Source organism: Vombatus ursinus, unplaced genomic scaffold (genome assembly GCF_900497805.2).
Source record: "Vombatus ursinus unplaced genomic scaffold, bare-nosed wombat genome assembly UNPS02011572.1, whole genome shotgun sequence".
In the NCBI taxonomy this organism is placed as follows: Eukaryota; Metazoa; Chordata; class Mammalia; order Diprotodontia; family Vombatidae; genus Vombatus; species Vombatus ursinus.
This window is the reverse complement of record NW_020951350.1, coordinates 4477507-4490872: the sequence shown is the minus strand read 5'-3', so window position 1 is coordinate 4490872 and position 13366 is coordinate 4477507. Positions and strand designations below refer to the sequence as shown.

At 45.5% G+C, this 13366-nt stretch overlaps 1 protein-coding gene across 1 annotated transcript in view; it reads left to right on the top strand.

Moving 5' to 3' along the window:
- The window catches only part of NRG2 (neuregulin 2), a 245309-nt gene extending 238471 nt beyond the window's left edge, over positions 1 to 6838 (top strand). The window contains 4 exon segments of the mRNA XM_027856563.1: positions 339 to 462; positions 1030 to 1157; positions 4548 to 4772; positions 6015 to 6838. Coding sequence (XP_027712364.1) covers positions 339 to 462; positions 1030 to 1157; positions 4548 to 4772; positions 6015 to 6684 — 1147 coding nt within the window. The 3' untranslated portion in view covers positions 6685 to 6838.
- Positions 6839 to 13366: the final 6528 nt, after the last annotated feature.

Here is a 13366-nt window from a genome sequence, read left to right as displayed (position 1 = left end):
TTCTGCAGGAGTCAGGTGGGAGAAGATGCCTAGAAGGGAAGGATGATAGAAATAAATTGTAGAAAAGTAACAATAGATTGTTAAAGCTAGAAAAGATTGAGGAAATTATGTAGTCCACCCCCCCTTCATTTTCTAGATGAGGAAACTGAGACCCAGAGAAAGGAAAGTTATTGTCCAAGGTCATGTAACTGGCTAGTGGCAGTTGGGACTAGAATTTCCACCCACCCTTAGCCCTGGTTCTCAGGCCTGGACTTTTCCTACTACACTACACTTCACGGAGAGGGAAAGTAAGAAGAAGCTAAGTTCTGTGTGAAATGACTTGTCCTTCCTCCTTACAGAAAACAGAGGAAACAGATGCACAACCACCTTCGGCAGAACATGTGCCCAGCCCATCAGAATCGGAGCTTGGCCAATGGACCTAGCCACCCCCGACTAGATCCTGAGGAGATTCAGATGGCAGATGTGAGTGGCGTGTGGGCTCCTCCTCTCTGTGCCCAGGAAGGTACCATTCACAAAGGCAGTCTTGTGTGGAACTGGGTCACTGGCATCCCCACAGCCACAAAGCAAGAAATGAGACTGGGAGATGTCAGTGATTTGGTGATGGGAGACCCAGGCTACTCAGTCCTTTGGAATGTTTATTGAGCGGGACTCTTGTTGGCACTTGAAGTCGGCTCTCTCCTTGCACAACTGCTAACGCAATTATTCTTCCAGAGGAGCTGTGCCTTTCCTATTTAAATTATTGTTTACTGTTTTTATTAATGTATTTATTAAATTATTATTTAAATTAAATTCCTCCTGCCCTGTAAAAAAAAAACACAGACATACCAACTAACACACCTTGGCACATAGTAGGCACTTCTAAAATACTTATTGACTTGAATTCATCGGAGTAGTCCCTCCTCCACTCTTGACTACCAGATCCAGATAAGTTCAGAGCAGCCAAATCAGGGTCCTGTTGTTCCTGGTTTCCTCAGTTCTCATGTTCCTCAGTTCATGTATCACCCATATGCCTTTCTCTCTCTGTTCCAGTACATCTCCAAAAATGTCCCTGCCACTGACCACGTCATCCGGAGGGAAACTGAGACCACATTCTCTGGGAGCCACTCCTGTTCGCCGTCCCATCACTGCTCCACAGCCACACCCACCTCCAGCCACAGGTGGGGATACCTGCTTCATGCCCCCTAAGGACTCCCAACTTCTCCCTAATAATTCATGATGGATTTGCCCAAGCCCTTCCTTGAAGAGGTTTCTCTTTCTAGCCCTGACTATAGGACTAAGGAAAGCACGTCCATAGGTTTATTCCTTGGCTGTATGTGTGTCTTCTTCGTCCCAAAACGTCATTCTTGAAGCATCAAAGCTTTCTTATTTGTTCTGGGCTCCGTGGCTTGGTGAACAAGACTGTGTTTTCCCTTCCTATTCCCTTCATGAAATTATGGACTAGAATTATATATCATCTCAGCCTTTCTCTTTCCAGACTTTTCATACACACAAATCTACACCTATACACATATACACAAAGGCACATACTCATTCTCATTCTGTCTCTGTCTGTTGATCTGTCAGTCTGTCTGTCTATCTCTCCCTTTCTCTCTCTCATATATGCATATACAACACTCATACTTTGAAAAATGAAAGAGATTTAACAGACAATAGCACTCTTCCTTGAGTCGCTCAGTATTAAGGACTCCTAGTCATTGGCACTGTGGCCAGAAAGAAGCAGCAGGCCTGGGGAGGAGGGTGAAAGAAGGGCGTAGCCAGATGTTGATGTGATGGAGCAGAGGAGACGGCACGAAAGGAACCAGCCACAACAGCATTGGTCAGTGCCCGTACTCTGAGAGGATGCGAAGGAGGGGGTGAGGGAGGAGATCTGCACACTCTGTTCCCATTGGCTCAGAGGTCATACATTAGTAGAGAAGGGTGATTGCTTTTGCTCAGTGTGTTTGTTGGATGTCGATGACATAAAAATTTGCATGCTGAAAACCTATTGGTTAAGTTGACATGACAGTCGTATTCAAATGCGTGAAGACTGTCTTATGTCCTTCAAGAAGGATTATTCACCTTGGGCCCCAGAGCACAGACTGAGGACCATTTAACCATAGGTTTAATATAAGAAAGAACTCCCTGACAATTAGTGTGAGGTATGTACTTGGCAGGGGTCCTATAGGAAAAATTCCTATTCATGAATATGAATGCATTAAACTAGATTATCTATGAAGCCTTGTTTGACTCTGAGATTCTAAGATTCACGGGGGGCAGTGAGTGTCGGATCAATTCGGCTGGATTGGTGACTCCGACGTGGAAGATAAGGTAGAAGAGATAGGTACACGTCATCTTGTCAAGGATCTTGAATGTCATGTAGACCAGTGGTGTCAAACTCAAATAGAAACAGGGACCACTACACCATACAGAAGTAGCCCTACAGGTGGGCACAGATTGACTTAGGAAACCACATGTCAACATGATCTATGTTCTATTGCGTTTTAATTTTATTTTGTTAATTATTTCCTGATTTGATTTTAGTCTGGTTGGGGCCACATTTGAGAGTATTAGTGTTATGGGCCACATGTGGTTGGTGGACCACATTTTAAACATCTTCGATAGAGGTAAAAGGAAGCCACTGAAGTTTGATTATCACTTTTCAATTGGTAAACCAAAGTATGGAATGGAAGGGGGAACTTTAGCCATGGTCCTATAGAATACCTAGAGTTGAGATAGAATGAGAAGTCCAGGTTCTAGAAGTAGAGAGCCCTTATTGGTGTTATTGATGGTAGGAAAACAGTACAACTCTGCCTCATTCAATTCAACAGATGTTTATTAAGCACTTAATTTAAAACTATTCACAAGGTATTCTGCTAGGGGCTGGGGTTACAGTGACAGAAACCAAGCAGTAACTGCCAACAAAGTTCCTATGTTCTACTCAGGGGAGGATACAGTGTTTATGTAGCTAAGTAAATTAAAGACAATTGGAATTGGGGGGAGGAGAAGAGATTCATGAAAGTCTTCATTTCACATAGGAAGTGACAGCTGAGCTGAGCCACAAAGGAAGTGAGAGAGTGAGAGGTGAAGATAGAAAAAGAAGTGATGAGTTTGGGGAACAACTGATAGGCTGGTTCAATTGGACACAGAGTGTGTGAAGGGAAATAACATGACCTGAGTCTGGGAAGGTTGGCAAAAACCAGAGTGGAGAAAAATTTAAATGGGAGAAGGTAATAAGCATTTATATAGTGCCTACTATGTGCCAGGCACTCTGCTAAACACTTTTTTTAGGAAAAAATAAACATCTCATTTGATCATCGCAACAACCTTGCAAAAGTCAAAGTTATTAATATCCTCATTTTATAGTTGAGGCAAACCAAGGTTAAGTAAGTTTTACCAGGTTGAGGACTTTGCATTTTATTCTAAGGAAATGAGAAACCACTGAAGTTTTTTAAGTAGAAGAGCAGCGTGGGAAAGCCTGGGTTTTAGAGAGATTAATTTGCCAGCTGTGTGGAAAATGGGTTGGAGAGGGGAGACAGTGGGATCCAGGAGACCAACTGAAAGACAGAAGAAGTCCAGGGGAGAGGTGAACAAAGACCTAAACTGGGCGAGTAGCCATGTGAGCGGAGAGAAAATAGGGGCAGTCCAAAAGATGCAGCGGAGAGAGGTTCAACAAGTCTTGACAACTGACTGGATGTGGGGGGATGAGGTAGAGTCGGGTTGTGAACCTGAGTAACTTGGAAAGATCAGGGTGGAGGAGGGTTGAGGTTGGGGGGAAAGATGATGAATTCTGTTTTGGACCTGCTGAATTTGAGATGCTGATGAAGATGTCCTGTTGACAACAGCTAGAAGACTGGAGTTCAGGAAAGAGACTAGAGCTGCTATCTAGATATGTAGATCATAGAGTCATCTATGGAGAGATGTTCATAGAAAGAAACTCTGGGAACTGGTTAAGATCATCAAGAGAGCAGAAGGAGACGAGGGCCCGAGATAGAGCCTTGCGATGTATCTGCTAAACAGGCAAGAAACTGTTGGTGACCCAGCAAAGGAGATTGGGAAGGAGAAGAACCAGGGCGAAATGGAAGCCAAGAGAGTAGAGAATAGGCCAGGGAAGGCTATTGAGAATCTAAAAAACCCTTCCTAAATTCTCTCTCCATCTTCACACCTTCATGTTACCTTAGGCACATAGATTTAGAACTGAAAAAGACCAACTCCCTCACTGTATATATAAGAAAACTTCAGCCCAGGGAATTTAAGTGACTTGCCTAAGGTCACACCAATAGTGTCAGAGGTGGGATTAAACCCAGATCTTCTGACTTCAAAGCCTATGTACTTCTCAACTGCCAACCTACCCTGTATTGATTTGCCTGTATATTGTATACATTTTCTCTCTCTCCAATAGGATGGAAGCTCTTTAAAGGAAAGGATGTTTTGGGTTTTTTCATTTGTTTGCTTGTTTTTTGTCTTTGTATTTTCAGTGCCTTGCATGGTTTATCATTTCATAGATGATGAATTTTAGCTGGACTTCCCCATCCATACCTTAAATGTCATCTATCGCTTTGCCTCCTCAGACATGAAAGCCACACATGGAGCTTGGAGCAGACAGAGAGCTTGACTTCGGATTCCCAGTCAGGTATCATGATGTCATCCGTGGGCACCAGCAAGTGTAACAGCCCAGCCTGCATTGAGGCTCGTGCCCGGCGTGAGGCAGCCTGCAACATGGAGGATGAAAGGAGGCCAGCCATGCCATACCATGATTCGGTGGACTCCCTCCGGGATTCACCACACAGTGAAAGGTCAGCCCTGCCTCCAACTAGTCTCTCACCCTTTATCCTGCCCTTCTTCATAGCTTTCTGGCCAAGGGTAACAGCTGCCTAAATAAACATAACAGCAAACCCTTATTTGTATCTGGTGTTTTAGCAAACAAGATCTCAATCAGTTTCACAGCACCTTGTGGGGTAAGTACCCCTGTGAGATAGGCAGATTGTCATCCTCATTTTACAACTGGGTATAATGAATCCCATAGAGGTTACATGATTTGCCTAAGGTTATGGAATAGGTTAGCACCGTGCTTCAGTTCTGAGATTTTCTGGTCAGAGCCTAGGGAACAGTAGGAGCAAGCCAAAAAGGAAGGTACACGGAGCGTGGTTGGGGGCACTGTGATTGCTGAGACAGAAGTATAGCAGAAAATGATCAGAGGGTCCTGCAAGTCCTGAAACTAATAGTTAAGGTCCCTTCCAGTTCTACAATTATGTGATTAGGAAATGGTGGTTTGGCTCTGTTACTTAAAAAATTCTCTTGAATCCCTGTGTAACATAGGAGAACAAGGAAACTATCCTTCCTTTTCCCTACTTGGCTCTTAGAGATTTGTATTTGAGACTTGCCATGGGCTTAATTAGCCTCCTGTCCTACCAGATGAGTCTGGTAACAGGTTCCTACCTGTCTAGGGGAAGGGTATGCACGGTGAGGCACTGGGAAAAGAAATGGATTTCCACTTTTGTGGGGTATGCATAAAGGTGAAATTCTGGGCATTGTGCTTTAAATGGGATTTTAGCAACCTGGAATATGTCCAGGCTCTGTGTCATGCCGTGGGCTCATAGCATGCTCCACCTCCCAGGGAGGACATGACACCTGGCTTCAAATGTTTAAATGAGGGATTAGAATTTTGAATGGTTCCAGACATTGGAACGAGGACCAGTGGGTGGAAATGACTGGAGTGGGAAGAGGGGGCAGGTTCAGGCTTCATGGGACAAGGAACTTTCTAATAACTACAGTTGTGCTAATGAGTTCTCCAGCAGTAGCTCTTGGGTATCTTATAGGACATTGGGTGGGGACTCAAAATAAATTACTTCTAAAAGTTCTTCCAGCTCTAAGGTGCTACTTTAAAGTAGGGGTATTTTCCCCAGGAGCCTCTTGTTTGGTGTACCCATCCTGCATCCTAGTTCATTTCTGCCTCTGTTCAGGGACCTCAGTATTGATCTAGGGAAGGGTTAGGTTGGCTCCTGAGGACGCCAGCTGCCTCTTGTCTCTCTTCCCAGGTATGTGTCAGCCCTCACCACACCTGCCCGCCTCTCGCCTGTCGACTTCCACTATTCCCTGGCCACGCAGGTGCCTACCTTCGAGATCACCTCACCCAACTCAGCCCATGCTGTCTCACTCCCCCCAGCTGCACCCATCAGCTTCCGTCTTGCTGAGCAGCAACCCCTCCTGCGGCACTCGCCCACCTCCGTGGCCCCTGCCTCTGACATGCAGCGTAGCTACGACAGCTACTACCCGCCCCGCCGGGGCTGCTCCCATGACAGCATGGGAAGTCTGCCCGCCAGCCCCTTCCGAATCACCGAGGACGATGAGTATGAGACTACACAGGAGTGTGCCCCCACCCTTGAACCGCCCAAGAGAACATCTACAGGTCATCGGCGGTGGAGGAAATCCAGACTGAACGGGCACATGGCCCAGCGGGCGCGGGCCGTCCGGGACTCCTTCTCACTCAGCAGTGCCTCCTACAGTGAATCAGATGAGGAGCTGGTGGCCGAGTGTACCCCTTTTCTCAGCATCCACACCTCGGACATGCTGGGCACGGACTCCCCTCCGCTGTACCAGCCAGTGGACAGCAGGACTTATTACTCCTTAGACAGACACAGCACCCAAGAGAGCAGACACAGCCGTATCACACACCCGCGGGGGAAACAAGACTCCGCTCCCCTCTAGGACCCTCTCTTTCTCCCCTTCCCCACCTCGTCCTCCTTCCTCCCTCCCCCCACCCCCGTCTCATTTCCTTCCTTCTGCTCCCAGTATCTTTAAGGAGAACAAAAACCACACACTTGGAAAGAAAAAAAAGAAATAAAAATATTTTTATTTTATATAAAAGGAAAAATATAACAAAATGTTTTATTTTCATTTTAGCAAAAGTTGTCTTATAATAGCTAATAGCAAAGACTTTTTTATAGGAAACTCTATTTATATGTAATATCTTGATTTACAGCTTCGGAAAAAAAAAGAAACAAAAAAAAAAGGAAAGATGGGCCAATTTTTTGACTATTTAATAGAAACCTATATGTGGTGCCTTTTTGCTGTACGCTAATATGGAGCTCCTGGAGAGAAGGCTGTGGCCACCTCCGCTGTCCAACAGGTTAGTGATTGGCTCTGGCCACCCCAAACCCACCATCTTGCCTCCTCTTTCCTTCCCCCTCCCACCAAGAGATGATACCCATCCCACTCCCAGATTGAAAAAAAAAAAAAAAAGAAAGGAGGAATAGGAACTAGCCACAGTGAAGACAGTCAGAGATGGGATTCCCAGGTGGTCTTACTTGCATCCTTCTCTGGAGCCAAATTTTAGCATGTGGAGAAGAGAAACTTTGGAGGGGGGAAAGCAATTGAACCCCTCCCCTCCTAGATAATGGGTGGGAAATTCTATGTCCTGTGGGATCCCTTCCCAGAAAATAAGAACTTGGGTCCTAAAGACTAGAAGAATAAAAGCTAACATGTCCATTTTTGAGACATTGAGAAGCTGGGTGTGGCAGGGTTAGGATACAGACTAGAGTCAAACTGGCCAAAGTGGAGGGCTTCCCCCCGTCCCTCTTCACCCCTGGCAGGGGTGGGCTTGGAAAGAGGATACCCCTCCCTACCCACGGTGTCCAGGGCCCAGGGGTTAGCCCAGCAATGCATCCTAGGTCAGGGAGAGCCAGAGCTGCGGTGGGATGAGGGGTACACCCACCTCCCCCCTGCCCCAGGGAGGTCTCTCCAGGGCTCCCCTCAGTTCTCTGCAGCACCTCGTTTACATGGTTCGCCTTTTCTCTTTTACGCCTGCATGTCCTGCATTTCAGATACTGTAGATTGGATGCATGGTGAGGCTGTGATTGAGAAGACACAATTGACAGTGTATTTGATTTTACCTTTTAGCAATAAAGTAACTAACCAATCCCTGTTCCCCCCTCCCCGCAGTCCCTTCTAGCCCCCAACCCATCCTTCCCACCTCTTCTCCCCTACAAAGAAATAATTGGGTCTGATCGAAAAAAAAAAAAATCAGCTAATTCCTCATAAAGTTATTGTAAAACAAACAAACATAAACCAAGGAGAAATCTGCCCCAGATTGTCTGAATGTCTGAACTCTTGACTGTTGAACACTTGAACTTTTTTATATTATAAATAAAAATCAAAATAACTCACCGGCCCAGTGTGTTTATCCAGTCTCCAGTTGGCAGGAGGTGATGGGGGAGGTTGGAGGGGAGGGAGGACTAGGATGAAGTGGGTTGGGTGCTAGGGTTAAGGAAGCACCCCAGTAGAGAAGCCACACGTGCGAGCCAACACACACACACACACACACACACACACACACACACACTCCAGGGGGCCAGAGAACACTCTCTGCTCCCCCCCACACACACACACCCCGACCCCTGCTTCCAGTGCCTGCCTTTGGCAACAGCCTCGGTGAGAAGGTATTTACAAGATGTCCCTTGCGGTGCTGAGGAACAAGGCCAATATGCTGACGCAGATCCCTCCACTTGTAACTTGGGCCCAGAGAGCATGGAATAGTTTCCAGGATGGATTGTAGGGGTAAGGATGAAGGGAGAGTCCCTGGCAAAAACGGGGAGGGATTGGGGGGGGGGGGTAATAGGATTGATACTGTGACATCCAAAGTCTTCCAGGGTTACTGCCACAGTCCGGACATACAAAGTGTCCTGCAGAGCAAATCTCCCTGCCAGGGACTACCTGTACTCTGACAACTATTGGTGACCCTACAATTTGTGGGTTGCCTCTGCTCCACCCCATCCCTATCCACCCCCCAGCACTCTCCCTGTCCTCCCTCCCCCTCCCCCAAGCATCTACAAGGACAAATTCCACTCTGCCACAGCTCTTGTTTCCTCGCCTGTGACTATGGGTGCAGAGGAACCAGATTTCTGCATCAGATTCAGCTCTCACTTTCCTCCAATGCACAGACATTAAGGTCACAAGGTATAACACAAAAAAACACTGAGCTGAAGCCAGGAGACCCTAGTATCGATTCTATCCCTGACCTATGTAAAATGACATCCTAACTCCCACCCAGTTCTAACATTCTAGGGAGTTCAAGAAACTCCCTAGGTTTTGCCAAGTTCTATACATTCCAGAGCATATGCACGTGATTGACCGATGGATCAACTTTCTTCATTTATAAAGGCCAGCTTGTATAATCTGGGCCCTCTCAATACAGGGAAGAAGGCAAGTGGAACAGCACTAGATTTAATTTTTTGGGAAGGCTGAGGAAAATGCTCCAATAACCACTCTAAAGGCAGTGAAATCCCTGGCATCTCTGTCTTCATCTGACCACTCCCCCTGTTTGAAAATATTTGGGTAGTAGCAGCTAAAGGTCAAGAAATCCCTACATGCCTTAGTTTGGACTTAGAGAAAATCCTTTGACCTCTGGGCCAATCAACTCAATAAGCTCTTTGGTCATTTTGTGATCCCATTTGTTAATCTTGCATTTGACATTTCTACTTGCTCTAAAAGAAACAAGTTCTTTTAGAAGCCATAATTTAACCTCAAATGACCAAGCTCCAAAATGACCCCATTTGGCTCTGAGGAATCTTGTTATGAACCCACTGATATCTTAACCTCATTTTGGTTCTCCTGTGACCTTTTGCTTTCTAGAAATTTGGAGGGCAGGAAGGGAAAACAAGGGAATGTACCAATTCGAACTCAAATATTTAATTCTTGATGAACCCACTTGGCCTCTCCACATTTGTATTTTCATTTGGCTTTTTGTTTTCTAGAATCACAGTGGGTAGTGAAGAAAAATTTAAGAAATGGCCAGTTTGACTTTTAAATATACTGTGTAACCCACAGATGACCTACATCCATTGATACCTCATCTTTTCACATTAACACCACAGTAGAAAGAGCACAGGCTTTGGAATCAGCCAACTTGGGGGTTCAAAAGTCCCACCTCAAACTCACTCTCTATTTGACCTTGGACAAGTTAGTTAGCCTCCTTGGGCCTCAGTTTCTTCATCTGTAAAATGAGGAGGTTGTACTAGAAGGCTTCTGGGATTCTTCCCCATTCTACATCTATGATATGCTATGATCCTTTTAGTCCATTCATGTGCTTAAATGCCCGCTTAGTTTGCTGGCAAGTTTTGAAGTTTATATTGAATGATGTATCCTTCATAGCAAAGATCTTTTAGGGAAATGGTACAGACATATAAGAACAAGAGATAGCCTAGGTCGTAGAACTAGATCTGAAAGGGACCTCAGAGACCGTCTTGTCCAACAACCTCATTTTATGAAGAAATCGTAACCCAGAGAGGTTGTGACTTGCCCCAGGTCCCACAGGTGGTAAGCATCAGAGGTGGGATTTGAACCCAGGGCCCTGTGACTCCAAAGTCAATGCTCACTCCCTGTACCACTGACTCCAAAATAACTCAACCATTTCTAGGGGTGGGATATGCAGAGGATTTGGTCAATATGGCATTTTTCTTGTGCACAGATCTCTCTACCCTTTCTTAATCATTGATGATAGTGCAACCACCACCATACTCACTCTTCAATTTTGTCTCAGTAAGGGAAACCAGTCTTTTCATGAACAGGGAGGCCTGAAAACTAGGAGCCTATGCCCTGTTCCTGTTAGTGTTGATAGAAAAGCTCTGGGAATAATAATAATAATAATAATAATGATAGCTATTATTTATATGGCGCTGCCCAAAGTGCTTTAACTCCATCTTCACAGCAACCCTGTGAGGGAGGCACTGTTATTCTTTCCATTTGACAGATGAGGAAAACCGAGGCATAGAGAGGTCAAATGATGTGTCCAGGGCCACACAGCTAGGAATTGTGGGAAGCTGGGGGAACTTCAGGCACCAGTTGTATCTCTCTGCTCCTCCTCTCTTCAATACCCAGGGCCTCCCAGGTCTTCCAGAGTGGTATCTCTGTCCGACTGCTTACCAAACTCCATGTTTCTTTCTCCCTGAATCGCTCAACATTCCTCCCACTCTCTGCTTATTTTTAGACTCTCTTGCCAGCCTGATGCGCCACTCCAGGGCACCCTTGAATATTTAAAATTGTCTCAAGGGTCAATCCACCAGCATGACCCCTCCCCCAACAAGGAGGTTACGGACAATATCCCATCTTCAAGGTCTCTTCCTCTCCCCGTGATTCCCTGCCTACAGCCCCAAGAGCTACCATTGGGCAGTATCTCTAGTTTGTCCAGCTGTCTGCTGAATATCTGCTGCTGCCCTGGGGGTGTCCTTAAACTGGACAATTTTAGAAACTGTCACTAACCCGAAGGCTCCCTAGGGCTGCCTACTGGCAGAGGTCACTGTTGTCCATGCTGATTTGTATGAGGAAATACATCTGTCCAGTTCATTGTCTTAACCCTCAGTAGATATGTGTGTTTGTACAGCATATCCCAATTGCATAGTACATTAAGGCAGTGAGGTGGTGCAGTACCTCAGTACCTTGTAATCAGGAAGACCAGAATTCAAATCCTGTCTCAAGATACTTCCTAGCTCTGTGGCCCTGAATAAGTCACTTAACCTCTCTGGGCCTCAAGTTTCTCATCTGTCAAATGGGGATAATAATAGCACCTCCCTCAGTGTTTTTATGAAGATCAATGCATTAACATGTGAAACATTTATTACCCTGGATGTTATTATATTATCTGCGCAACTTTACTATCAACACTTTTGCTCAGTCATTTTTCATTTGTGTCTGACTCTTCGTGAAAACCCTATTTGGGGTCTTCTTGGTAGAGATGCTGTAGTCGTTTGCCATTTCCTTTTCCAGCTCTTTTGACAGATGAGGAAACCGAGGCATACAGGGTTAAGTGACTTGCCCTGTCACACAGGTAGTGAGTGTCTGAGGCTGGATTTGAACTCAGGAAGATGAGTCTAACTGACTCCAGGTCAGGCACTCTATCCACTGCACCTCCTAGCTGCCCTGCTATCAATACTAACAGAAGGGAACAGAGAGATCTGTATCACACAAAGAAATACAACATTCCAAATCCACTTCTAACTGGCTTTGTAGATACTATTTTGTTTTCCAAATTTATCTTCTTGATTATGCTTGGTTCACAAGAGCATGGCCGATTCCTAAGCACAGATTACTCACCAAAAGGAGTGACCAGAAGTGTCTTATTATTAAAGTCAAGTATTAGAAAGCGGCTTCAGATGATTTCAAAGTGGAAAACCAAAAGCTAACACTTTCTCTATATGTACACATGGGTGAATACATAAAATGTGGATGGGCTGATGAAGTATCAGGACTTATTTGATGTTACAAGGTTGGCTCATTCTCTTTCTTTCTACAGTTAATGCATATGTTACAGCTGAATGGAGTCCAATCTCTGCCTTATTTTAACATGAGCCAGATGATATTATTAGTCAGTTACCGAAAAGAAAAGAAAAAAAGCAGAGAAGGGGCTTGCTCGTTAACTGAACTTAGAGAGCAGCTATCACCCACCCACTTGAGGTGCTAATAATTGCAGGTCTTGAAGAGTGCTAATTTAGTGATCACATATGTTGCAAATTTCTTTTTTGTTTTTTTTTTCCTGAGATTGAATGTTAGCCAGGCCTCCCTTGTTCAAATTTGGACTCTAGCCATAACATTTGAATAGGATACCTAGGATTGCCATTTTCTAACTACATGACCTTGGAAAAGCCCCTCATTTTTACCCTCTATGGGCCTCAGTTTTCCTCATTTGTAAAATGAGACAGGTGAACTCGACAATTTCTAAATCCTGTGAAAGAAGCAGTCTTGTAGCCAAATGTGTACTGTGGCACCCCACCTTCTTCTAAGAACACTGTGTCACAGGCTTATTCCTTTCTCCCCTTCCCCCCACCCTCCCCACCCCCCACCCCACCCCCAGCTAATGGGATCAAGTGACTAAGTTTGTTTTATTTCCTGACCTACTCTGATACCTCCACACCCAGAGGGCTCAGAGATCTGGGTAGAGGGAGGACAATACAGACCAGCAGTAAAAATCCCCTACTCTTCCCTCCATGATTCTTGTCCCCACCCCCACCCCCACGCCTCGGCATCCTTTGTGGGGCAGTCTAAGTAGCAGCCTCAGCCACACAGACACGCACACGTGGGCTCTGTCTATTTATTTCCAAAGCATGGACAGTAAAGCAGTATGTGTCACAACTAAAGCCAGAGTGGCCCCAGGAACAAATGAGGGACAGTCCCAGCGCCCCAAGAACCACCCCTCTCTCTCCCTCGAGGTGCCAGACCGCTGAGGAGATGCTGAGCCCTAGGCCTTTGGACACATTCAGGGAACACTGTAACAGGTAGATCCTTGTAGAAAGGGTTTCCATCTGGTGTTTTTGTTTCTTTTTCCTCTCTTTCTCCTACATCATTAGAAAATCGTGTGTGTGTGTGTGTGTGTGTGTGTGTGTGTGTGTGTGTGTGTGTG